This window comes from Phyllobates terribilis, unplaced genomic scaffold (genome assembly GCF_046119375.1).
Source record: "Phyllobates terribilis strain yellow unplaced genomic scaffold, ASM4611937v1 Scaffold_9__5_contigs__length_417890890, whole genome shotgun sequence".
In the NCBI taxonomy this organism is placed as follows: Eukaryota; Metazoa; Chordata; class Amphibia; order Anura; family Dendrobatidae; genus Phyllobates; species Phyllobates terribilis.
Genome location: NW_027362769.1, coordinates 382553477 through 382580465, shown reverse-complemented (window position 1 = coordinate 382580465; position 26989 = coordinate 382553477). Strand labels below are relative to the sequence as shown.

The window sequence follows — 26989 nt, the reverse complement described above, 5'->3', positions numbered from 1 at the left end:
ACACAGGAGCTCTGTATATAGTGTCAGTGTACAGGTAATACAGGGATCACCAGTGATATTATACACAGGAGCTCTGTATATAGTGTCAGTGTACAGGTAATACAGGGATCACCAGTGACATTATACACAGGAGCTCTGTATATAGTGTCAGTGTACAGGTAATACAGGGATCACCAGTGACATTATACACAGGAGCTCTGTATATAGTGTCAGTGTACAGGTAATACAGGGATCACCAGTGACATTATACACAGGAGCTCTGTATATAGTGTCAGTGTACAGGTAATACAGTGATCACCAGTTACATTATACACAGGAGCTCTGTATATAGTGTCAGTGTACAGGTAATACAGGGATCATTGGTGACATTATACACAGGAGCTCTGTATATAGTATGTAGTGTATTGTGTCAGTGTACAGGTAACACACTGACTCACCGGTGATGTCTCTAGTTGAAGTCTTTCACCTTCACTTTTCTTCTTCATCAAGCGAAGACCACCATCACTTCTTCCAACCAGGACTCGTCAATGCCTAAAATAACACACAGTTATCTAGAGCACTGCTTCCAGAGCACATTGTCCACTTTTTCCCCAACTTCTACACTACACAGCTGAATACAGACGTGCACCCACCATTAATATATAACTAGCTATTGAACCCATTCTACGCCCGGGTGGCAAGCATTTTTATTGGTATATGGTCCCCCATCCTGTTATGTGCTGTCCCCATCCTGTTATGTGCTGTCCCCATCCTGCGCCCCCATCCTGTTATGTGCTGTCACCATCCTGGTATTTGTGCTGCCGCCATCCTGGTATTTGTGCTGCCCTCATCCTGGTATTTGTGCTACCCAATCCTGTTCCCTCATCCTGTTGTGTGCTGCCCCCATCCTATCCTGGTGTGCATGGCACCCCTCATCCCTATCCTGGTATGCATGGTACCCCTCATCTCTATCCTGGTATGCATGGTACCCCTCATCCCCAATCCTGGCATGCATGGCACCTCTTATCCCAATCCTGGTATGCATGGCACCCCATCCCTCATCTTGGTATGCATGGCCCCCTCATCCCCAATCCTGGTATGCATGGCACCCCTCATCTCAATCCTGGTATGCATGGCACCCCATCCCTCATCCTGGTATGCATGGCCCTCTCATCCCCAATCCTGGTATGTATGGCCCCCTCAGCCTTATCCTGGTATGCATGGCACTCCTCATCCCCCAATCCTGGTATGCATGGCACCCCATCCCTCATCCAGGTATGCATGGTACCCCTCATCCCTATCCTGGTATGCATGGTACCCCATTCCTATCTTGGTATGTATGGTACCCCTCATCCTGGTATGTATGGTACCCTCACTTCTATCTTGGTATGTATGCTACCCCCTCATCCCTATCCTGGTATGCATGGCCCCTCATCCATATCCTGGTATGCATGGCCCCTTATCCCTATCATGGTATCCCTGCATCCCTATCCTGGTATGCATGGTACCCCCTCATCCCTATCCTGGAATGCATGGTACCACTTCATCCCTATCCTGGTATGCATGGTACCCCCTCATCCCCAATCCAGATATGCATGACCCCTCATCTCCAATCCTGGTATGCATGGCACCCCTCATCCCCAATCCTGATATGCTTGGCACCCCTCTTCCCCAATCCTGGTATGCATGGCACCCCTCATCCCAATACTGGTATGCATGGCACCCCATCCCTCATCCTGGTATGCATGGCCCCCTCATCCCCAATCCTGGTATGCATGAGGGCAATCTGGGCTACCGCCCGGGGCCCCAGGGGGCCTGGGGCTCCATGGCCAGATTGCCCTCATTATAATATGTGCGGTGCCGCGGCACATACCGGCAGTCAGAGGCAGGGGGGCCCCCGGACCGCTCCCCCAGCAGCAACGCACGGCCGCTACTTCATCTTTGGCCTGTTAACTTCCCTGTATGCTGGCCTGGCCGTGTCACTGCTAGGAGACACGGCCCTGTGCGCGGCCGTGTCTGCTAGTGTGACGTCACGCAGTGCGCGCTGCACCGCTGCACCGGAGAGGAGCTGGAGGACTGGAGCCGAACCGGGGGATGATGAGTGTGTGTGTGTGTGAGTGTGTGTGTGTGTGTGAGAGTGTGTGTGAGTGTGTGTGAGAGTGTGCGTGTGTGTGAGTGATTGAGTGAGTGTGTGTGTGTGCAGGCAGATATCATGTTTATATGTATTTTTGTGTTTCAAATGTGTTTATGCGTGTATGTATATGTCTGTATATGTTTGTGTGTGTGCGTGACTGCGTGCGGCCTTCCGCTGTGTATAGATGGCACCGTGCGGCCTCCTGCTGTGTATAGATAGCGCCGTGTGGCCTCCTTTTGTGTATAGATGGCTACGTGCGGCCTCCTGCTGTGTATAGATGGCTACGTGCGGCCTCCTGCTGTGTATAGATGGCTACGTGCGGCCTCCTGCTGTGTATAGATGGCTACGTGCAGCCTCCTGCTGTGCATAGATGGCTACGTGCACCTCCTGCTGTGTATAGATAGCTACGTACGGCCTCCTGCTGTGTATAGCTGGCTACGTGCGGCCTCCCGCTGTGTATAGATGGCTACGTGTGGCCTCCCTCTGTGTATAGAAGACTATGTGTGGCCTCCCGCTGTGTATAGATGGTTACGTGCGGCCTCCCGCTGTGTATAGATGGCTACATGCGGTCTCCTGCTGTGTATAGATGGCTACGTGCGGCCTCCCGCTGTGTATAGATGGCTACGTGCGGCCTCCCCCTGTGTATAGAAGACTATGTGTGGCCTCCCGCTGTGTATAGATGGCTACATGCGGCCTCCCGCTGTGTATAGATGGCTATGTGCAGCCTCCCGCTGTGTATAGATGGCTACGTGCGGCCTCCCGCTGTGCATAGATGGCTACGTGCGGCCTCCTGCTGTGTATAGATGGCTACGTGCGGCCTCCCGTTGTGTATAGATGGCTACGTGTGCTCAATATTAAGCCATACAATTAATGTAAGGCTATGTGCCCACGATGCAGAAATGCTCCGGATTTTTTTTGAGTGTTTCTGCATCTCCCTGGCAGAAAAAATGCATGCGGATTTTACATGCGTTTTTCCTTCCAGGGATAAGCGGATGTGAAGCGTTCTTCACATGCATTTCCGCCTGCGGGTTGTCAAGCGCTTTCCAAGCGATTTTAGCATCACTTGGAAAGTGCTTGACAACTTGGTCACACTATATAAATCTATGCAGCCGGCATGGATTTATATAGTGTGACCGTAAAAGAATGGTAAAAGATAAATATATACTTACCTTCTGATGGCCTGCCGACGTCAGCGGTGGCGTGACCCGTCACATGACTAAATGACGTCACCACAGGTCCTTTAGTCTACCGCGAGCTGCCGGCAAGCCTGGACGCATCGGATAAAGACACCGGGGGCCATCAGAAGGTAAGTATAGATTTATTTTTTATTTTATTCTTTTTACAGGTTCTATGGTACTCGGGTCCGGAGGAGAGTCACCTCTTCTCCAAACCCGGGTACCATCCGCACATTGAAACGCATGGATTCTGCATGTACAGATGCAGTGATGCGGATATCATGCGGTCCGATGCAAGTCAATGCGGCGAAAACGCCGCGCTTCCGCAAAATAATTGGTAGTGCTGCGGATTTTTCCGCAATGATAATCCACGGCGGAAATTTCCGCAGCATGTGCACAGCACATGTGGATTATCATTGGGGAACATGGCAGGCCTTCTACCATGCGTTTTTTAAGCATTTCTGCAGCGGAATTGCCGCTGCGGAAACACTTAAAAGACGCATAGTGGGCACACAGCCTAAAAAAAATTATTAGAATTAATATATTAATATTGTGCCAAATTAATTTCACATGATCTATCACAGGGGATCATGTGACATGTTATACATCAGGTGTGTGTGTGTGGGGGTGGGGGGGCCCGCGCCCTCTAAACTGCCCGGGGCCTTTGCTACTCTTAATCCACCCCTGCATGGCACCCCTCATCCCCCAATCCTGGTATGCATGGCCCCTCATCCGTATCCTGGTATGCATGGCCCCTCATCCGTATCCTTGTATGCATGGCACCCCCTCATCCCTATCCTGGTATGCATGGCACCCCTTATCCCTATCCTGGTATGCATGGTACCCCATCCCTCACCGTAGTATGCATGACACCCCTTATCCCTATCCTGGTATGTATGGTACCCCATCCCTCATCCTCATATGCATGGTGTCACGGGTGTGTTGCCACGAAGATCATCACGAGTACACAGCCTGACTTCTCGCAGCTGACTTGTTGGTGCTTTGTGTTTCTCGGCAGTGAGGGAGTTAATTCTCTCTCTCTCTCTGGGCTAGATGAGGTCCAGCCTCGCCCAGCTGCAATCAATACTTCTGTAGTGAGACTCCTTCATATACCTGCTGGTCTGTCTGGGAGGTGTCGGTGAAAGCATTTCATTCAGACTGACAGAGCGGATCGTGGTGTTTGGAGTTGCTGAGATAAGTGTACTTGGAAGTGTTTTTTCCCTTTCCTCGCTTTATCATTTATCTCCTTTCCCGTTGGTTTTCCCTCTGTTGTAGTTGAGTAGTTGTTTGTATGCAAGGTGGTTTTGGTTTTTCCCTTGTACTGTCTCGTTCGTCTAAATACTGTGTTTGGGCATATTATTTCTTGTTCCCTTTGGTTGTGATCGGGGTCCTTCTCAGGACTAGATTACTGAGGTGCAGGGATCTTCAGGAGGTAGGGGTTACGCTGGCGGCCTGGACCTCTGTACCTTTAACAGTACCTCCAGGTTGAGGGATTAGTCAGGGCCCCAGCTTAGGGTCAGCTTAGGCCCCCTACCTCCAGTATACAGAGACAGCGTGACATTTTCACCGACCCACTTAGTTTTTCTCCAGCTACTATGGATCCAGTAGCCGGTCTAGCTCGGCAATTGCAGAGTTTGTCCATGGAGCTGGCGGACGTTAGGCCCAAGGTTTGGCATCCTCAGGAGCAAGCCGGACCAGAACTTAAAGTAGCTCTCCCTGATAGGTTCACTGGGGGGCGGGACAAGTTTTTTGTTTTCCGGGAGGCATGTAAATTGTACTTTCGGCTGCGGCCTCGGTCATCGGGGAGTGAAGAACAAAGGGTGGGAATTGTCATCTCGCTCCTACAAGGGGACCCACAATCTTGGGCGTTCTCTCTTCCCCCGGGTTCCCCGGCTCTCCAGACAGTGGATAGGTTTTTCGCTGCCCTGGGACTCGTATATGATGACCCAGATCGGATCTCCCTTGCTGAGTCTAAGTTACGTAGGATCCAGCAGGGAGATCGTCCGGCGGAGGAATTCTGTTCGGAGTTCCGTAGGTGGGCCACGGACACCCAGTGGAATGGCCCGGCTCTTAGGAGCCAGTTTTGTCATGGTTTATCCGACAAATTACAGGATGTGTTGGCACAGTATGACTCTCCCGTGTCTCTGGAAGCCGCTATGGCCCTCGCTATTCGCGTGGACAGACGGCTTCGGGAGAGGTGCGGGATAACTCTACCCCCTGTGATGACTCCACCTCCTACAAGGTCCCCTCATATGGTGGTTCCCCTGGTCAGTCCAGAGGAGCCTATGCAATTAGGAGGGACATCATTTCGGGGGAGGGGACCGGTGGTGCGCCATAAGGCAGGAAGGTGTTTCTTCTGCGGGAGAAAGGGACATTTTATTGGGGGGTGTCCATCCCGTCCCTTGCAGAGTGAAGAGTCGTCGGAAAACTGTTGATCCCAGGTTGTGTGGTGGACGGCAATCTGAGAGTAGGTATTTCGTCCCTAGGTTCGTCTCAGTTTCTCGTACCGGAGGAGGTGGTGGTGGGTACGAGAACTGAGAGGATATCTGTTCTTCTGGATAGTGGGGCCGGGGCTAATCTGGTTGATGCTCGGTTTGCCCGGGTTCAAGGTATGCGGTTGAGTGAGTTGGCTAAACCCATCCCCATATTCTCGATCGATGCCAGGCCTCTCGGGCAGGGAAGTTTTTTGCAAGTTGTGCATGACGTAAAACTTCAAGTGGGGGCAATACATAAAGAACTGTTGTCTTGCTACGTGTTGGAGGGTCTTCCCACTCCTATTGTGTTGGGCCTTCCTTGGTTAGCTAAGCATAACCCGGTTATTAATTGGCAAACCAGGGAGATAAGCCAATGGAGTAAATTCTGTAATAAAAACTGCATGAACACGGTCATTGGTGCGGTTACTCCTTGGGTCTTACCTCCATTTCTGGCAGACTTTGAGGATGTATTCTCGGAGAAAGGGTGTCAGGAACTACCTCCTCATCGCGTGTATGACTGTTCTGTAAAACTGCTCCCAGAGGCCAAGTTACCTAAAGCTAGGTTGTATAACCTTTCTGGTCCTGAGAGGCAGGCCATGAAGGATTATATCTCAGAAAGTCTGGCTAAGGGGCATATTAGACCTTCATCTTCACCGGTGGCTGCGGGGTTCTTCTTTGTTAAGAAGAAAGATGGAGGCCTACGCCCTTGCCTGGATTTCCGTGAACTTAATCGGATTACGGTCCGAGATCCGTATCCGCTCCCACTTATTCCCGATCTCTTTAATCAGATCGTGGGCGCCAAATGGTTTTCTAAGTTGGATCTCAGGGGGGCGTACAATCTGATTAGGATGAAGGAGGGGGATGAGTGGAAGACGGCGTTTAACACTCCGGAGGGGCATTATGAGAACCTTGTCATGCCATTCGGTCTGACTAATGCCCCGGCGGTGTTCCAACACTTTGTTAATGACATTTTTCGCCGCTTGGTGGGACAGTTTGTTGTCATATATCTGGATGATATCCTAATTTACTCGCCGGATCTGGTATCTCATCAGGAGCACGTTAGGCAGGTGTTACAGATCTTGCGGGATAATAAACTGTATGCCAAGTGGGAAAAGTGTGTGTTCGCCGTACAGGAACTCCAGTTTTTAGGCTTCCTGGTTTCAGCGTCCGGTTTTCGTATGGACCCTGGGAAAGTGCGGGCAGTTCTTGAGTGGGATCGGCCAGAGAATCTTAAGGCACTACAACGTTTCCTGGGGTTTGCTAATTATTACCGAAAGTTCATTCGTAATTTCTCGTCCATGGTTAAGCCTCTCACGGACATGACTAAAAAGGGGACGGATTTTTCTAGGTGGTCTGACAAGGCTTGTCAAGCATTCTCCTCTTTGAAAAAATGCTTTGCCTCGGCGCCCATACTCATTCAACCTGATGCGTCTCAGCCATTCATTGTAGAGGTAGACGCTTCCGAGGTAGGGGTGGGAGCAGTATTGTCACAAGGTTCGTCCCCTGGTAAGTGGCATCCGTGCGCCTTTTTCTCTAAAAAATTGTCGTCCGCTGAGAGGAATTACGATGTCGGCAATAGGGAACTCTTGGCCATTAAGTTAGCTTTTGAGGAGTGGCGCCATTTTCTGGAGGGGGCAGTTCATCCGGTCACCGTCATCACCGATCACAAGAACCTGCTATATCTGGAGTCCGCGAAACGTCTGAATCCCAGACAAGCTAGGTGGTCATTGTTTTTTACCAGGTTTAATTTTGTCGTTACATATCGTCCTGGGTCAAAAAATGTAAAGGCGGATGCCTTATCTCGTAGTTTCCCGGGGGCCGGGAATACGGACGACCCGATTCCTATCCTTCAGGAGGGGGTGGTGGTTTCGGCAGTATGCTCTGAGCTGGAGGAGGAGGTATTGGAGGCTCAGGGGGACGCCCCTGTTGGACCTCCAGGGAGATTGTTTGTTCCAGATCAGTTGCGACAAAAGGTGATCGAGGCTCACCATAACTCAGTTTTTGCAGGACACCCGGGGAGTAAAGCAACTGTGGATCTCCTCTCGCGTCGGTTTTGGTGGCCTAATTTACATAAGGAGGTGGTAACTTTTGTCGCGTCCTGTGGGGTTTGTGCGCGCTCTAAGACCTCACATACCCGTCCGTCTGGGGCCCTTTTACCTTTGAAGATCCCGGAGCGTCCTTGGACTCATCTGTCTATGGACTTTATTACGGACCTCCCTCCGTCTTCGGGTAAAACGGTCATACTCGTTGTAGTGGACAGGTTCAGCAAGATGGCACATTTTATCGCTCTTTCGGCTCTCCCTAATGCTAAAACTCTTGCGCAGGTGTTCATTGGGGAGATTGTGAGGCTTCACGGGGTACCCTCCGAGGTGGTGTCTGATCGGGGGTCTCAGTTTGTGTCTAAGTTCTGGAAGGCGTTTTGTGCACGGCGGGGGATGCAGTTGTCATTCTCATCGGCTTTTCATCCTCAGACCAATGGTCAGACGGAACGTATGAACCAGAGCTTGGAGACATATCTCCGGTGTTTTGTGTCAGAGAACCAGGAGGACTGGGCTTCTTTCTTACCTCTGGCAGAGTTTGCTCTTAATAATAGGCGGAGCGAGTCCACTGGTAAGTCCCCGTTTTTTGGGGCATATGGTTTTCACCCCCAGTTTTGTACTTTCAGTGGGGGGGGCTCTTCGGGGGTTCCTGAGGAGGAACGATTTTCCTCATCACTCGCTTCAGTATGGAGAGGGGTGCTGAAGAATCTGAATACTATGGGGAACCGATACAAACGTATGGCTGATAGGAGGAGAGTGTCTGGTCCGGACCTAAGTGTGAACGATCGGGTATGGTTGTCTACCAGGAATATAAAACTTAAGGTTCCCTCCTGGAAACTGGGTCCCAGGTTCATCGGGCCGTACAGAATCAGTTCTATTATTAATCCGGTGGCATTCCGTCTTGACCTCCCTCCTACGTTTAAAATTCACAACGTGTTTCACAGATCATTGCTTAAGAGGTATGTGGCGCCGGTGGTACCGTCACTTTTACCTCCCCCTCCAGTGGTTGTCAATGGTAACTTGGAGTTCCAGGTATCGAGGGTCATTGATTCACGCTTTAATCGCCGGTCCCTTCAGTACTTGGTTCATTGGAAGGGGTATGGTCCTGAGGAGAGGATGTGGGTTCCTGCGTTGGATATTAACGCAGACCGATTAGTTCGGGCCTTCCACACGACTCACCCGGATAAACCTGGCCCTGAGGGTCCGGAGGCCCCTCGTAGAAGGGGGGGTACTGTCACGGGTGTGTTGCCACGAAGATCATCACGAGTACACAGCCTGACTTCTCGCAGCTGACTTGTTGGTGCTTTGTGTTTCTCGGCAGTGAGGGAGTTAATTCTCTCTCTCTCTCTGGGCTAGATGAGGTCCAGCCTCGCCCAGCTGCAATCAATACTTCTGTAGTGAGACTCCTTCATATACCTGCTGGTCTGTCTGGGAGGTGTCGGTGAAAGCATTTCATTCAGACTGACAGAGCGGATCGTGGTGTTTGGAGTTGCTGAGATAAGTGTACTTGGAAGTGTTTTTTCCCTTTCCTCGCTTTATCATTTATCTCCTTTCCCGTTGGTTTTCCCTCTGTTGTAGTTGAGTAGTTGTTTGTATGCAAGGTGGTTTTGGTTTTTCCCTTGTACTGTCTCGTTCGTCTAAATACTGTGTTTGGGCATATTATTTCTTGTTCCCTTTGGTTGTGATCGGGGTCCTTCTCAGGACTAGATTACTGAGGTGCAGGGATCTTCAGGAGGTAGGGGTTACGCTGGCGGCCTGGACCTCTGTACCTTTAACAGTACCTCCAGGTTGAGGGATTAGTCAGGGCCCCAGCTTAGGGTCAGCTTAGGCCCCCTACCTCCAGTATACAGAGACAGCGTGACACATGGCCCCTCATTCTGGTATGCATGGCACCCCTTATCCCTATCCTGGTATGCATGGTACCCCATCCCTCATCCTAGTATGCATGGCACCCCCCTCCCTCATCTTAGTATGCATGGCACCCCCCTCATCCCTATCCTGGTATGCATGGTACCCCATCCCTCATCCTGGTATGCATGGCACCCCTCATCCCTATCCTGGTATGCATGGTACCCTATCCCTCATCCTGGTATGCATGGCATCACTTATCCCAATCCTGGTATGCATGGTACCCCATCCATCATCCTGGTATGTATGGCCCCCCTCATCCCTATCCTGGTATGCATAGTACCCCATCCCTCATCCTGGTATGCATGTCCCCCCTCATCCCTATCCTGGTATGCATGGTACCCAAACCCTCATCATGGTATGCATGGTACCCCTCATCCCTATCACACTGCACACACACAAAAAAAAATAAACACTTATACTCACCTTTCTTCCCTGTGCTCCAGCGCTTCATCCCATTCAGCCGAAGACCCGGGGAGGAGTATGGTGCCGGAAAACTCGCGTGCCCATGCTGTGCTGTCCGGCGCCATTTTGCTGAAGACACACTGCAAATGCAAAATGACGCCGGATAGCGCGCTATGCGCATGCACCGATTCCAACGCCGCACTCCTGCCCGGCCTCCGGCCAGAACAGAGGCGCCACAGCAATGTTCCTCCCGGTCAGGTAAGTATGTAAGAATGGCGCCGGAGATCGCTTTTTGCGTTCAGCGCCTACGCATACCGCGATCTCCAGTGCCATACACTCCTCTTACCTGTAACAGCTGGATGCGTTCTTTTGTCTGGAGCCAGATTACGCAGGTGCATCGCGCTTGCAAAGTCTATAAAGGTTTCTGACAGAGGTACGCATCTACAATTATATTATAGATTTGTTATTATGCAACTTACCTTTCTAAATATAAATTGTAATCCACCACTGTGCCCCCACTGCTCTCCCCCATCCCCATCATTGTTCTCCCCCCACCTACTCCATCATTGCTCTCTCCCATCCCCATCATTGCTGTCCCCCACCTTCTCCATTATTGCTCTCCCTCAACTTCTCCAACATTTTCATATCTCCCCCACCTTCTCCAACATTGTCATATCTCCCCCACCTCCTCCATCATTGCCATATCTCCACCACTTCCTACATCATCATTGCCATATCTCCCGACCTCCTCCATCATCATTGCCATATCTCCCCCCACCCTCTCCATCATTGCCATATCTCCCCCCACCACCTCCTCCATCATTGCCATATCTTCCACACCACCTCCTCCATCATCATTGCCATATCTCCCCCACCACCTCCTCCATGATCATTGCCATATCTCCCCCTACCTCCTCTGTCATCATTGCTATATCTCCCCCACCTGCTTCATCATCATTGCCATATCTCCCCCACCTGCTCCATTATCATTGCCATATCTCCGCCCACCTCCTCCATCATTGTCATATTTCCCCCACCTCCTCCATCATTGTCATATCTTCGCCATCATTGCCATATCTCCCTCACCTCCTACATCATCATTGCCATATCTCCCCCCATCACCTCCATCATTGCCATATCTCTCCCCCACCACCTCCTCCATCATTGGCATATCTCCCCCACCACCTCCTCCATCATCATTGCCATATCTCCCCCCACCACCTCCTCCATGATCATTGCCATATCTCCCCCTACCTCCTCCGTCATCATTGCCATATCTCCCCCACCTGCTCCATCATCATTGCCATATCTCCCCCACCTGCTCCATCATCATTGCCATATCTCCCCCATCTCCTCCATCACCAGTGCCATGTCATATTTCCCCCCACCTCCTCCATCACCATGCCATGGATATCTCCCCCTACATACTCCATCACCATGCCATGCATATCTCCCCCACCTCCTCCATCACCATACCATGCATATCTCCCTCCACTTCCTCCATCACCATGCCATGCATATCTCCCCCTACCTCCTCCATCACCATGCCATGCATATCTTCCCCCACCTCCTCCATCACCATGCCATGCATATCTCCCCCACCTCCTCCATCACCATGCCATGCATATCTCCCCCTACCTCTTCCATCACCATGCCATGCATATCTCCACCCACCTCCTCCATCACCATGCCATATCTTCCCCCACCTCCTCCATCATCATTGCCATGCCATATCTCCCCCCACCTCCTCCATCACCATGCCATATCCCCCCACCTCCTCCATCACCATTGCCATTTGCCATGCCATATCTCCCCCACCTCCCCCATTGCCATGCCATATCTCCCCCACCTCCTCCATCACCATTGCTCTCCCTCATCTCCCCCCACCTCCTCCATCACCATTGCTTTCCCTCATCTCCCTCCACCATCACCATTGCTCTCCCCACCTTCTCCCGCACCATTTCTCTCCCTCATCTCCCCCCACCTCCTCCTTCACCATTGCTTTCCCTCTTCTCCCCCCACCTCCTCCATTACCATTGGTCTCCCTCTTCTCCCCCCACCTCCTCCATCACCATTGCTCTCCCTCTTCTCCCCCCCTCCTCCAGCACCATTGCTCTCCCTCTTCTTCTCCCACTTCTCCACCATCATTGATCTCCCTCATCTCCCCCCACCTCCTCCATCACCATGGCTCTCCCTCATCTGCCCCCACCTCCTCCATCACCATTACTTTCCCTCATCACCCTCCACCATCACCATTGCTCTCCCTCATCTCCCACCACCTCCTCCTTCACCATTGCTCTCCCTCTTCTCCCCCCCACCTCCTCCATCACCATTGCTCTCCCTCATCTCCCCTCACCTCCTCTGTCTTCATTGCTCTCCATCATCTACCCCCATCTCCTCCATCACCATTGCTCTCCCTGTTCTCCCCACCTCCTCCATCACCATTGCAAACCCTCATCTTCCCCCACCTCCTCCATCACCATTGCTCTCCCTCATCTCCCCTCACCTCCTCCATCACCATTGCTGTCCCTCATCTCCCCCCACCTCCTCCATCACTATTGCTGTTCCTCATCTCCCCACACCTCCTCCATCACTATTGCTCTCCCTCATCTCCCCCCACCTCCTCCATCACCATTGCTCTCCCTCTTCTCCCCCCGCCTCCTCCATCACCATTGCTCTCCCTCATCTCCCCCACCATCACCATTGCTCTTCCTTATCTCCCCCCACCATCACCATTGCTCTCCCTCATCTCACCCCACCTCCTCCATCGCCATTGCTCTCCCTCATCTCCCCCCACCTCCTCCATCACCATTGCTCTCCCTCTTCTACACTCCGCCTCCTCCATCACCATTGCTCTCCCTCATCTCCCCCCACAATCAACATTGCTCTCCCTCTTCTACCCCTGCCTCCTCCATCACCATTGCTCTGCCTCAACTCCCTCCACCATCACCATTTCTCTATCTCATCTCCTCCCACCATCACCATTGCTCTCCCTCATCTTCCCCCACCATCACCATTTTTCTCCCTCATCTCCCCCCACCTTCTCCATCACCATTGTTGTCCCCATTTTCCCCCATCTCCAGTCCAGTGTATTAGTTAAAAAGATTAGTTAAAAAAAAAACACTTTTTTACTTACCTCTCAGCACGTTCCCCCGCAGCATCGTCCTCTGCTTCATGCCCGGCATCTTTCTCCCTGACACAGACTCATGCTGCATGATGATGTCATCAAGCAGCGTGAGCCTGTGTTAGGAAGGAATTGCCTGGCAGGAAGCAGAGGTGAGGACGGATCCCTCTAGCTCCGCTGCCATTTTCCTCCTGTCAGCAGCAGAGCCGGAGGGATCGCTCCCTGCCCGCGCGCACAGGATGAGGGCAATCTGGCCATAGGCCCCCCAGATCCTGGGGGTCAGAGAAGCAGGCCAGATTGCCCTCATAAGCTGCACTGCAAGGGCCCTCCTGACCCTCTGGGCCCTTGAAGTGAAGAGCACCGGTGGCAATGTTAAACTGGGGCCCCGTGCGTCCTGCTCAGGGGCCCACTGAGGACCTGGGCCCACCGGAGAATTCTCCGGAGTCCCGGTGCCCCAGTCCGACCCTGTTTACATGCCCCCCTCCTCCCCAATTAATTATGTCATATCCTCGCTCTCTCCCACCCCTTCCCTCTATTTATTATCAACTGCTCTCCCCCACCCTCAATTCATCATCATTTGGTCTCCCCTACCCTTTATGCATCATCATTTGCTCTCCTCTACACTCGATACATCATTTACTCTCCCCCACCCTCAATTTATCATTATTTGCTGCCCCTACCCCCAATTCATCATCATTTGCTGTACTTCACCCTCAATTTATCATCATTTGCTCTCCCCCACCTTCAATAGTTAACCATTTACTCTTCCCCACCCTCAATTCATCATCATTTACTGTCCCTCATCCCCCAGTGTCAATACATTATCATTTACTCCCCACACCCTCAATTCATCATTATTTGCTCACCCCAACCCCCACCCACAATTCATTATCATTTGCTGTCGCCCACACTCAATTCATCATTTGCTCTCCCTACCCCACACCTTCAATTCATCATTTGCTCTCCCTACCCCACACCTTCAATTCATCATTTGCTATCCCCCGTCCCCCACCCTCAATTCATTATTTGCGTTCCCTCACCTCACAGCATCATTTGCTGCCCCCCTCCGTCTCCCACCCTCAATTCTTCATCCTTTGTTCCCCCCGACAGCCATTTAATTAATTTTATTTAAAAAAAAAAGTTTTCATACTTACATAGAAAAGCACATTCTTACCTCTCATACGATCCCCTGCAGCTCCACTTCTGGTATCCTGGCGCAAGCACATGCCGATGGCGACATGCCAGCACACAATACATTATTATATCCTGGGGCCCTGTGAGCAGAAGCAAAAGAGGAGGGGCCCAGACTGGATCCATGTGTAATGGTCCCCCTGAAGAAACACATCGGGACACATGGCATCTGGGGAGAGTGCAGGGCCCATGTAATAGGGCTAGCATTGGACTGACCTTATTAGCGTGGGAGCTAAAGGGGCGTCAGGATATTGCAGCCAATATAGGGCTTAAAAGGGGCAGCATCTGATCCCTTACCCTGTACATCTACACAGGATGACTTGCTGTATCCCCGAAGCCAGTCCACTGATGATCGAGTCCTGAATTGGTGAGAGCGTTTCTTTTCACATTTACTAACCCACCACTGTGGATATGTGCATTTTTATTTAAAGACGTTTCGAGTACATCTGGGGAACTTTGTGACCACTGTTATTTGTTTTACTCATAAAATTCACTTGTACATTAGCCACAATAAACAGTCCCCGCCCCTATCTTTTGTATTGAAGCATCTAATGAGCATGTGCAAATGCATTGTGATGGGAGGGTAAATCAGGTTCAGCTGCGACTTCACCTATTGTGTTTGGTGGATCCTGTGTTATCAGCTGTGTTATCTGTCATTATAAACCTGCCTCTGACGATAAGGGGCCTGCTGAAATGGCAGGAAGTATGAGTCTAAAATAGCTACAGAGGCCAGTGAGAAAATGGTAAAATTATTAATTTTGTTTTTTTTAATAAATATTGGGATTTGAAAAAAAAAACATTGCCATTTTTTAGTATATCTAACACAAGACTTGATTTAAATAATAGGATATTTCCTGATGATTGTTCACCTTTAAAGAGTAACTTTAAGTCATTTTAATTTTTATTTAATAAATCAATAGGGAGCATGAAAATAAGCAACTTTGTAACTTGTGAATCTGCTTCTTTCTCCTCCTGGATTGATCATTCACTTTCAAGGGTGAAATCTGTATAGGGTGAACACAGGCTTTCATATTACTGAGAAAGGAGATTATGGTTTGTGCTTATAAGATTCTTTGGAGAGGGAAAGATGGAGAAAGAGGCAAAGACAGACATTCTACTGCAAGTTCTCTTGAAATGACAGTTACATTTTAACTTTATATTTATATTTTTTACTATAGATTTAAAATATAACTGTCATTTCAGGAGAACTTGCAGCAGAATGTCTGTCTCTGCCTCTAGCTCCTCCCTCTCTCCATTGACTCTTATAAGCACCGACTGTTATCTCGAACCTCAGTAATATGAAAGTCTGTCTTCACATTTTACATATTTTACCCTTGATTCGAGAGTGACAGATCAATCCAGGAGGAGAAAGAGGCAGATTTCTCTGATAAGATACATTAGAAAGTAGCTCATTTTCATACATACTATTGATTTATGGAGTAAGAATTAAAATGACGGTTACTCTTTTAGGAAATAACAATAGGCGCACTTCCACTTCAGAATGTTAAAACCATGATAAAAATTGTACCTCTGAAATATTTGCTGTTCCACCGGGGTAAGATATGAGACCTGAAGATCATAGCCCCTCATTTCATTCAGACTTTCACAAGTAAAATTGGAAACTTTGTAGCAGTGGAAGACCTCCTCATACACGGGGTCCTTGTATTCGCAGATCTCCTTCCCATCTTCCTCAGAGAGCCTAAATGCACATTTAGTCATGGCTACTTTACCAAACTTTTCATATTTCCCCTCAAAGCCAACAATTCCTTGACTGGAATGTCTTGACCTCCAGAGAGCAGCCACTCCTTCACTTGGGTAGAACAACAGAATGTTGACCTTGGCTTTGCCAGCCCAGTACAATGGAAAGTGAACGTGGTAGGACCCATTTTTGAAGTCCTTCACGATTCCTGAGACAGAAGCTCCAAATTCTGAAGAAAAGAGTCTTGGTCTTAAGAAGTCTCCTCCATACGTCTTCCTGTTGCCCAAGTGATCGAACATATCGACCTGGACCACTAAGTTGTCTCCCACACAGTACTTCTTCTGGGGGTTGACAATAGAAATCTTACTCTTCTTACCATTTGTGGTCTGGTTAAAGAAGGTAAATGACACATTGGGGATAAGTTTCTCTATTTTGTCAAATATGGCATCTACTTCTACTTGGAGCTCAGTTTTCGGTGGAAGAGTCAACTCTTTTGGCAAAGGTCGTCTTTGGTTGGTGTTGGGTGCAAGGCAGTTGTGAAGCAAACGTCTCAAAGAATTCTGAAATTCAGAAAATTTGCATCACACTAAGGAATAAAATTGGATTTTGTAGCTTGTGAAGAAGTCACTATTCAAAGACAAAGGAGTCAAAAGGTTGTAGGTGTGTAGACATGTCTCACCTGGAAATTGCTCTGGTACCAACCAAAGATTAGAAGGAATATGGCAAGGAGAAGTACTGGGATCAATGGTTTACGCATGGTGGTAAGTTCACTTTGAGCTCATACTGCTGCTGGTCCTGATCCTGATCGAGTCCTGTTGGAGATCCAAATATACATGGTAAAACTTAAAAAATGTTGTAGGATCTTAATGAAATGAGACTTTCTGAAATTAAAAACAAATTTGAGCATCTCCAATCTACAATAGTTTCCATGAATGAATGAATAAGTGTCTTGTTTGCCCAAGGAACATTTTGAACCTGATCACTTGACAATGTTCAATTTTTCAATTTTTGCCTTGGCCTTTTTTTTCGTACATAAAATCTTTTGTTGAAAATAAATTCTTGTTAGAGTTGGAAACTGAATGAATGAATGAATTGTTTAATAATTAATGGATTAATGTGAGTACATAATCAAGAACTTATCTTTCTCCACCCTTGCGTTAACTGTGGATCCCAGTCACCACCTTTGAGTTTCCATACCAGACTGTCCAGTGTGAATGAATATAAATTTATGAATTAAACACTAATTTAATGAATGAATGAATTAAATAATTAATTACATTTTTCTATAGTATTGTACACTGTAAGGACATCTGGAATCTGATCTGATTTGTTGTAAGAAATGAGTGAATGAATGAATGAGTTGAGAAAATAATAACACAGAAATTAATTAAAATGAGCAAATTAAATAAAAAAGAAATGAATTAATAAATGTAGATGAGTGGAAATGAATACATATACAAATTCTTGAATAAATTAATGAAAAAAATATTGATTGATCGAACAAATAAGAATGAATTAAAAAAATATATCAATGAGTATATAAAGATAAAAATGAGTGAATAAACAAACGAATGAATAATTAAAGAAATAGATATATGGATAGAAAAATGAAAATGAATGAATGGACTGAATGGTGACTTAAAGATAAAACAAAAAATACAAATAGCAAGCTGAAAATGAATGAGTGAATGGGTGAAACCATAAATGAATGAGCAAGAGAATGTGTGAATTAAAGAGAATCAATGAAAAACTGAATGATTTAAAAATAAAAAATAAATTAATAAACATGGAAAAATGAAAGAAAAAAAAAACAATGTATCAGTGATTGAATAAATGAGAAAGAACAAAAGAAGAAATGCTTAAAAGTTGAATAATTCATGATGGAAGAAATTTCTTGATGACTGAATAAATGAATGAATGAATGTATGAATCAATTGGGATAAAAGGAACATAAATGCATTAAATAATATAGAAATACATAAATAACATAACCAGAAACATATGGATTGATGAGAGTGAATGCATGTGCAAATTTATGAATAAATAGATGAAGCAATGAATGAATGAATGAATGAACATATAAAGCAATATACGAATGCATAAATAAATAAATGAATGAATAAATTAATTAAAAAACTAAAATGAATGATTGAATGTAAAAAAAAAACATGATTTTATTATTTTAGATGTGAGATTCCAGGACATGGAGGCAATGTGAACGATAATGACCAATTTTTGGAGCATAAAATAAACAACAAGTCCAGAAAAAACAATCATCACAGAATAATCGACAGGACTCTATCTGACGATCACGATTGATTTCTATCACTGGACATTTGTTCCATCGATTATAACAGATGAAGGACTCGCTTTTCATGTATTTTTTAGTTCTGCTGGGAGAGGCACCCGGGAACCCCAATTTTTAGGAGAGTCGGGGACCCCAAAAATTAGACTTTTGCTTATTACAAATGTGTCTTGTAAGAAAAACTTGTTGGCGGCTGTCAGAGTTCAAGAGTCTACCAGAAATTGTAAATTACAGGCATGTGATGTCAGGGTTACAATGGATCCAATCTGAATATTCCGCAGGAACTGCAGCTACAAAACCATAAATACCCAACAATCAGTAACGAACAACATCTGAGTATTCTGTATAGAGAAGCTCCAAATTATAAGACCTTACAATATTAACGTGCTCAGTCCTAAAAGTCACATTTTGTAAGAGTGAATTTCCCCTTTAAGTAAAGCTCCATATTGGATAGATTTCAGTACGCTCCTGCGGAAATTAATCTGTTAACCCTTTCTTGGTCAGGATAAGATGACATTATCTGTTCAATCATAGTCCATTATCTGTCCCTCCTTCCCCACCTTATAGTCACCTTCTTTAACCCTTTTCTTACCTGGACTGTCACTATAGCCGTGATTAACAAGACGTCTGATTCACAGGGTGGAGCGGTGAATAAATTCATGTGTGAAGTTTTAACTTTGAACCCAAGATATTTTCTGTCCTTGGACTGAAATGCGTCATTCTTTAGTGTGAAGTCTCCAAAGTCCATCTACTTCATCTTCTATGTGGGTTTGGATGACAGCTACTTTTAAGGAGTATTTTAAGGAGTGAAGGGATCCACCTGGTGCTATTTTTGTGTAAAGGGACGCTGAACAATGAGAAAAATAATAATAATTATATATCTATATTTTTATATATATATATATATATATATATATATATATATATATACAGTACAGACCAAAAGTTTGGACACACCTTCTCATTTAAAGATTTTTCGGTATTTTCATGACTTTGAAAATTGTAGATTCACACTGAAGGCATCAAAACTATGAATTAACACATGGGGAATTATATACTTAACAAAAAAGTGTGAAACAACTGAAAATATGTCTTATATTCTAGGTTCTTCAAAGTAGCCACCTTTTGCTTTGATGACTGCTTTGCACACTCTTGGCATTCTCTTGATGAGCTTCAAGAGGTAGTCACCGGAAATGGTCTTCCAACAATCTTGAAGGAGTTCCCAGAGATGCTTAGCACTTGTTGGCCCTTTAGCCTTCACTCTGCGGTCCAGCTCACCCCAAACCAGTCTGGTGACTGTGGAGGCCAGGTCATCTGGCGTAGCACCCCATCACTCTCCTTCTTGGTCAAATAGCCCTTACACAGCCTGGAGGTGTGTTTGGGGTCATTGTCCTGTTGAAAAATAAATGATGGTCCAACTAAACGCAAACCGGATGGAATAGCATGCCGCTGCAAGATGCTGTGGTAGCCATGCTGGTTCAGTATACCTTCAATTTTTAATAAATCCCCAACAGTGTCACCAGCAAAGCACCCCCACACCATCACACCTCCTCCTCCATGCTTCACGGTGTGAACCAGGTATGTAGAGTCCATCCGTTCACCTTTTCTGCGTCACACAAAGACACGGTGGTTGGAACCAAAGATCTCAAATTTGGACTCATCAGACCAAAGCACAGATTTCCACTTGTCTAATGTCCATTCCTTGTGTTCTTTAGCCCAAACAAGTCTCTTCTGCTTGTCGCCTGTCCTTAGCAGTGGTTTCCTAGCAGCTATTTTACCATGAAGGCCTGCTGCACAAAGTCTCCTCTTAACAGTTGTTGAAGAGATGTGTCTGCTGCTAGGACTCTGTGTGGCATTGACCTGGTCTCTAATCTGAGCTGCTGTTAACCTGCAATTTCTGAGGCTGGTGACTCGGATAAACTTATCCTCAGAAGCAGAGGAGACTCTTGGTCTTCCTTTCCTGGGGCGGTCCTCATGTGAGCCAGTTTCTTTGTAGCGCTTGATGGTTTTTGCAACTGCTCTTGGGGACACATTCAAAGTTTTCCCAATTTTTCGGACTGACTGACCTTCATTTCTTAAAGTAATGATGGCCACTCGTTTTTCTGTACTTAGCTGCTTTTTTCTTGCTATAATACAAATTCTAACAGTCTATTCAGTAGGACTATCAGCTGTGTATCCACCTGACTTCTGCACAACACAACTGATGGTCCCAACCCCATTTATAAGGCAAGAAATCCCACTTATTAAACCTGACAGGGCACACCTGTGAAGTGAAAACCATTTCTGGTTACTACCTCTTGACGCTCATCAAGAGAATGCCAAGAGTGTGCAAAGCAGTCATCAAAGCAAAAGGTGGCTACTTTGAAGAACCTAGAATATAAGACATATTTTCAGTTGTTTCACACTTTTTTGTTAAGTATATAATTCCACATGTGTTAATTCATAGTTTTGATGTCTTCAGTGTGAATGTACAATTTTCATAGTCATGAAAATACAGAAAAATCTTTAAATGAGAAGGTGTGTCCAAACTTTTGGTCTGTACTGTATATCCCTGTAGTTTCTCCATTAATCAAATTTTTTCTTATTTTGAATAAACTTAAAAAATATATAAAGAGTTTATCAATCTTTGATAATGCTACAGATAAGGCAGAGGGGGGAGGCTCCTGCTGCAGCCAGTTGTCTCATTCATTTATTTATTTGTTCATTCCCTTGTATCTATTGATAAAGCTATTCATTTATAAAATCCTGAATCTATTCAGGGGATCAGTCCTGTGACCTCCCACCTTCTGCCTCCTAGCTGTGCTGTGGAAGCTATAAGACAACTATCTGCAGCAGGAGCCTCTCCCCTCTGCCCTGTCTGCAGTAGGATGAAATATTGGTAAGCCCACCTTCCTTGGTCATGAGCGGGTTTCCGTCAGGGCATCAGTTGAGTTGATCAGCAGGACTAACTCCTGTTAATCTCTAAAATGTGGCTCCACCATAAAAGATGAGATCAAGGGTGTTGTGATCTGCCTCTCCTCTGGCTATAAAAAGGATGGAGTTCCCGACAAGATACTTACAAATTATGATTTCAGAGACGTTCCGATGGCGAGATGCGGTAAGTGGTGACTGAGAGCAGATGATAGGAAGAAATGAAGCTGCCATAATGGGTGATGTGAGTTAACTGACCAAATTGTTCAGGACAAACTCCAAGAACATATTGAGGTGCTATGTGTTACACACACTCCCGGACTGACTGGCGGGAGTGTGGTTAGTGATCCCACTGGACCATGAACCGAGGAGTGCCTGGAGGGGTGTGACTAAGTATCAACTCAGTCCGACCAAGGTCGCACGGCGGCTCAGTCGACTCCGTGAACCAGGGAGGTACCAAGCAGAGGGACCAGGTGCCACTCCAGATCAGACCCCGGTCTCAGCTGTTGACCCACACCGGGGAATGCAGGAACAGGCAGGTTAGGCTGGCATACAGACAGGTGGGTACTGGCAGGCACGGCTGGTATGCAGACAGGTGGGTATTGGCAGGCACGGCTGGTATGCAGACAGGTGGGTACTGGCAGGCACGGCTGGTGTGCAGACAGGTGGGTACTGGCAGGTAGGCACGCAGGCAGGATAGGGACCAGTACAGACTGGGATACAGGAACAGAGCCACAGGTGCGGTAGACAAGCAGAGCAGAGCAAAACCTGCAGGTGCGGTAGACAAGCAGAGCAGAACAAAATCCGCAGGTGCGGTAGACAAGCAGAGCAGAGCAAAACCCGCAGGTGCAGTAGAGAAGCAGAGCAGAGCCAAACCCGCAGGTGCGGTAGACAAGCAGAGCAGAGCAAAACCCACAGGTGCTGTAGACAAGCAGAGCAGAGCAAAATCCGCAGGTGCGGTAGACAAGCAGAGCAGAGAAAAACCCGCAAGTGTGGTAAACAAGCAGAGCAGAGCAAAACCCGCAGGTGCGGTAGACAAGCAGAGCAGAGCAAATATACAGAAGGTACTTACAATGAAGTACGAGTGGACACTAAACTCACAAACAGAAGTACAGAGACAACGAGTTGGAGTTAGGTGCAGATTCAGACACTGCAGGAAAAGGGAAGATACGGACATAGAGACAAACATGTAATGGGCTAGGACACTGTTCAGACAGGAACTGAACCAGAAACAAGATACAGGAACGAGCCTGGGAACTCAGCCCCCAGGGTGGCGGAAACAGACTAGAAGTCACAGATACAGGTGACGGGCCTAGGTATACAGCGCCCAGGGTGGTGGAACAGACTAGAAGTCACAGATACAGGTAACAGGCCTGGGTATACAGCCCCCAGGGTGGCGGAAACAGACAAGGTACAGGACAGAACCTGGCAACTCAGTTGCACAGAACACACTGAAAGAAAGTGTTGCTCAGGCACCTCCTACGGGGTTGAGGGGGTTTAAGTATCCAGTGACTCACAGCAATAGGCTGGGGACGCATTAAGACTGGGCGCACAGTAAGAAACAGGCAGTAACCGCGCCACCACCCTAAGCAATCAGACAAGAGACATGCACACAGCAGGTACTTGAGCAAAGTGTGCAGCCTGGACTGATAGGTAAGATGGCGGTCTTGCATGGTGGGAGGTGGTAAGCCATGCCAGCACGCCGCCAGGGATGTTACAGTACCCCCCCTTTACACGCCCTCTTCTTCAAGCCTGCAAGGATTTTCTGCAGAGAATTTGGAGGCCGATCCTTCTCATCAAGAAGATTACCTCTTCTGTCCACTAGAGGGAACGAAATTGGTCTCACCATCTTGGTGACTAGGATGCTTCCTCCCATCGAGCCATCCTCAGCAACAGATGAAGTGAGTGATGTACCGGGAACAAGACACAAGAAAGTCTCTCTCCATTTGTTAATATCGGGTAGCACCCCAAAGGATTCACGGGACAACTGGAGATCCTCCACCGGGTTGGAGGGGTGCAGAGACTTGGGGGTAACCACCGCCTTGACGCACACTATGCCAAGCTTACTGGATGAAGTGGGCGAAATACCAGGTACAGGGTGCAGAAAAGTCTCTCTCCATTTGTTATCAGGTAGCACCCCGGAGGATTCAGGAGGCAACTGGAGGTCCTCCGCCTGGTTGGAGGGGTGCAGAGACTTGGAGGTAGCCACCGCCTTAAAGGACTTATTACCAGATTTGTTAGAGATGGAGGATCCTTGCTTAGGGACCAACTTCAGTCTGGTTTCTGAGATGACACGTCTGCGAGGCGGGGAGGTACCTGAAGCCAGATCATTGGTACAATCGTCGAGACTGTGTGGGGACATTGCCTCCGCTTCCCTTCTTTCGGAGACTTCAGCACACAACGAGTCAGCGACTAGCAGATCTGGTGAAGAAGAAGAAGAAGACACTGCTGACTGTCCTGAAGATATGGGGACTGGACACCCCTTGAACCTCAGCAGTCCCCCAGGAAACACCATGCAGGATCTCCAGACCTGAGCGGGCACTAGATCTCTCGGCTCTGGACGACATGTGGGTAAACCAGACAGCACCTGGAATGTGAACTTCTTTATGTGTAATGCTCCAATCTGGAGCTTAATTTGTACAGACATATTTTGACTGTTTCTAAGTAGGGCTCGTCCTTTCGCTGACAATGCCCAAACCGGTATCTGGAGTTGTCGGACGGGAATCAGACACTGACTCTTCAAGTCTATACGCCCGAAACTTCCAGTTAATCCGAGGCCTTCACTTGCCACGGAGACAGTCACGGTCATCTGTGGAGAGGAAACACTAACGCCAAGGACAGCATCTCCTACAGGCCTAATGTCTTGGGATTCTCCAACCTTCGCTGGACAGAGACCGTCAGGGTGACCTAAACAACCGCAGCGAGACCGCAATCCGATTTTGTGACTGAGTTCTGGCCTCTGCTTTGCCTGACGAACATGGTCATCCTTCATGGATTCTGTGCGGGTAGCTTCCGCTACAGGCTGGGGAACAGGAGGTCTTTCGGAGGACAGAACCTGGCGTCACGGTTTACCTCTATGCCTTGCACGTCTGGACTGCCTCTTGAGGTTGGGAAGAGAAGTATTCTGTGGAGCATTGTCATCCTGTGTGGATTCTGTGTGGGCAGCAGTCTCTTCAGGCTGGAGAGCTGGTGGGCTACCTACATGCATCACCATCTGGACTGCTCCAGGATATTGGGAAGGGAAGCTTTAGCAGAAGCCTCAGGGTTAGGGTCATCGAAGACCATTAGAAAGGCCACCAGGAAGGCCGGCAGGTCAGAGACGATAGGATCCCATGCTTCCCATAGGGGGGTGATCCAATTCAAGGCATCACCCACTAAGTAGGACATCATAAATGCTACTTTAACCCGATCAGTGGGAAAATAGTGACCATAGAATTTGAAATGCAACATACATTGTGTAGCATCGGTGTCTCTGCCCCCTGACAGGCAGAGACGCCGTCCCCCTTACCGCCGCGCTTCTGGCCCGGCGTCTTCCGGTCCTCCTGCTGCTGCTGCCGGCGCACGCAGCTTCCCGAACACTGTGCTTAGGGCGCGTGCTCCCTCCCTCTTAAAGGGGCCATGCGCCGTCCTAAGGAGTCCCCGGTCAATGGCCGGAGGACCTCTCATATAAAAGGCACCTCCTCCAAAATGGAGGTGCCCGTGCAAGGTTGTAGCTCTGTGTTCTAAACTCTGCTTCAGCCCTCAGGTCCCGGTGCTAGTCTGACTACCAGTCCAGTCCGTCAGCCTGACTACTAGTCCAGTTCACCAGCCTGACTACCCAGTCCAGTCCGCCAGCCTGACTACCAGTCCAGTCCGCCAGCCTGACTACCAGTCCGGTCCGCCAGCCTGACTACCAGTCCAATCCACCAGCCTGACTACCAGTCCAGTCCGCCTGCCTGTCTACCTGTGTCCGCCAGCCAAGTACACTCTCCAGCCCGACGGTCTGCCTACAGTCCTAACCCACCAGTCTGTCTATGGGCCAGGCTTGCCTGCCTACCCAGAGAACGTACCAGTTACCTGCCGTGCCTACCAGCAAGCCTAGCTGGAGGCTCCTGCCAGTTACCCGTGGTGTCTCCCAGTCCGTCTTCCCGGATCACCCTCATCTGCTGTATCGGTCAGTACCTGCCTTCTGACCCGTGGGAGTCACTTGCTCTCATACAAGGACTGGTCCAGAGTAGCACCTGGTCCCTCTGCTCGGTCCTTCCCTGGTTCACGGAGTCGATTGAGCCGCCGTGCGACCTTGGTCAGTCCGAGTTGATACCTAGTTACGCCACTCTGGTCCCTCCTTGCACCGCAGCACAGAGGTTGCATCACCCAGATACGTAACAGTTTGCACGGGCCATGGGACCCGGTGGCCCCCAGGCTCCTTTGCTTGCTGACCTGTACCAGGAGGTTTCTTATCAGAGATCCCAACAGGAAACCACCCTGACCTACCAGCGGTCTGTGAACTCTCGCCTGGACACGCTGTCCGTCCCACCAGTGTCTGCCTCGAGCCGAGCGACACCCACTCGGCGACGCCTCTGCCTACCAGTGCCTACCTCCTCATTTTGGGGGTGACCCCGTCTTATGTCGGGGTTTTCTGAACCAGTGCACGCTGCACTTTGAACTACTGGCACATCAGTTTCCCTCCGACCGGGCCAAGGTGGCGTTCATCATGTCTCACCTCACCGGGGAAGCATTGGCATGGCTAAATCCTCTACGGGAGAGAGGGGATACCCTGGTGTCCAATCTTCCGGCTTTCCTCACTGCCTTCCGGAAGGTCTTCAATGAGCCCGGACGTAAGACTTCTACAACCTCCTCATTGCTCCGACTCCGCCAAGGGAGTCTCACCGTGGGCCAGTATGCCATACAGTTCCGTACCCTCGCTTCTGAGCTTGCCTGGAACAACGAGGCCCTGGTGTTCACCTTCTGGGAGGGTCTTTCTGTACGGATCAAGGACGAGCTAGCCGGCCAGGACATTCCTACCACCCTGGTTGACCTGGTGTCACTAGCCAGCCGGATTGACATCCGTTTCCTAGAACGTGCTAAGGAGACTTCCCGGGAAGAAGATTTCCTCGTCTTGCTCCTGTATTCCAGAAACCTGCCTCCCAACCTGCAACTCCCCAGGCACGCTCGCCCGAACCCATGCAGATCGACCAGACCAAGATGGTCAAGTCTCGCCAAGAAACACGCAGTGCCGAGGGGAGCTGTTTCTAATGTGGTAGTAAGGAGCATCTGATCCGTTCCTGCCCGGAGAAGCCGGGAAACTCCAGTGTCTAGGACCACTCGGAGAGGTCGTCCTAGGCAAGAGTAAATCCTCTCCGTTCTTGACTCTATCCGTTTCTATTTCCTGTGGAGAGAACCACTTCTTTGACACCGTCCACCTGGATTCCGGAACCGCTGGGAATCTCATTTCTCAGTCCCTTGTAGAGAAGTATCAGATTCCCACCAAACCTCTGGCTGAACCATTGTCAGTCGCTTCCGTGGATGGAAGACTCCTTCCGGTGACCATCTTGCTCGTCACAGAGCCTGTAACCCTTCAGATGGAAATATTGCACTCGGAGAGGATCTTCTTCCATGTGCTATCCGGACTCACTCACTCCCTTTTACTAGGTCTACCCTGGCTAC

The 26989-nt window shown here is 48.5% G+C and overlaps 1 protein-coding gene across 2 annotated transcripts in view; it reads right to left on the bottom strand.

Moving 5' to 3' along the window:
• Positions 1-19183, bottom strand: part of LOC141162423 (NXPE family member 4-like) — a 33837-nt gene extending 14654 nt beyond the window's left edge. The window contains exons 1-3 of one of the 2 annotated variants that reach the window (XM_073648532.1): positions 19026-19183; positions 16808-16940; positions 15958-16688 (exon numbers count right to left, since the gene is read on the bottom strand). In XM_073648532.1, the coding sequence (XP_073504633.1) occupies positions 15958-16688; positions 16808-16885 (809 nt within the window). In that variant the 5' untranslated portion in view covers positions 16886-16940; positions 19026-19183. Of the gene's footprint in view, positions 1-15957; positions 16689-16807; positions 16941-19004 lie in introns of both variants that reach the window. The other variant, XM_073648533.1, reaches the window with a different exon arrangement.
• Between the last annotated feature and the right edge of the window lie 7806 nt (positions 19184-26989).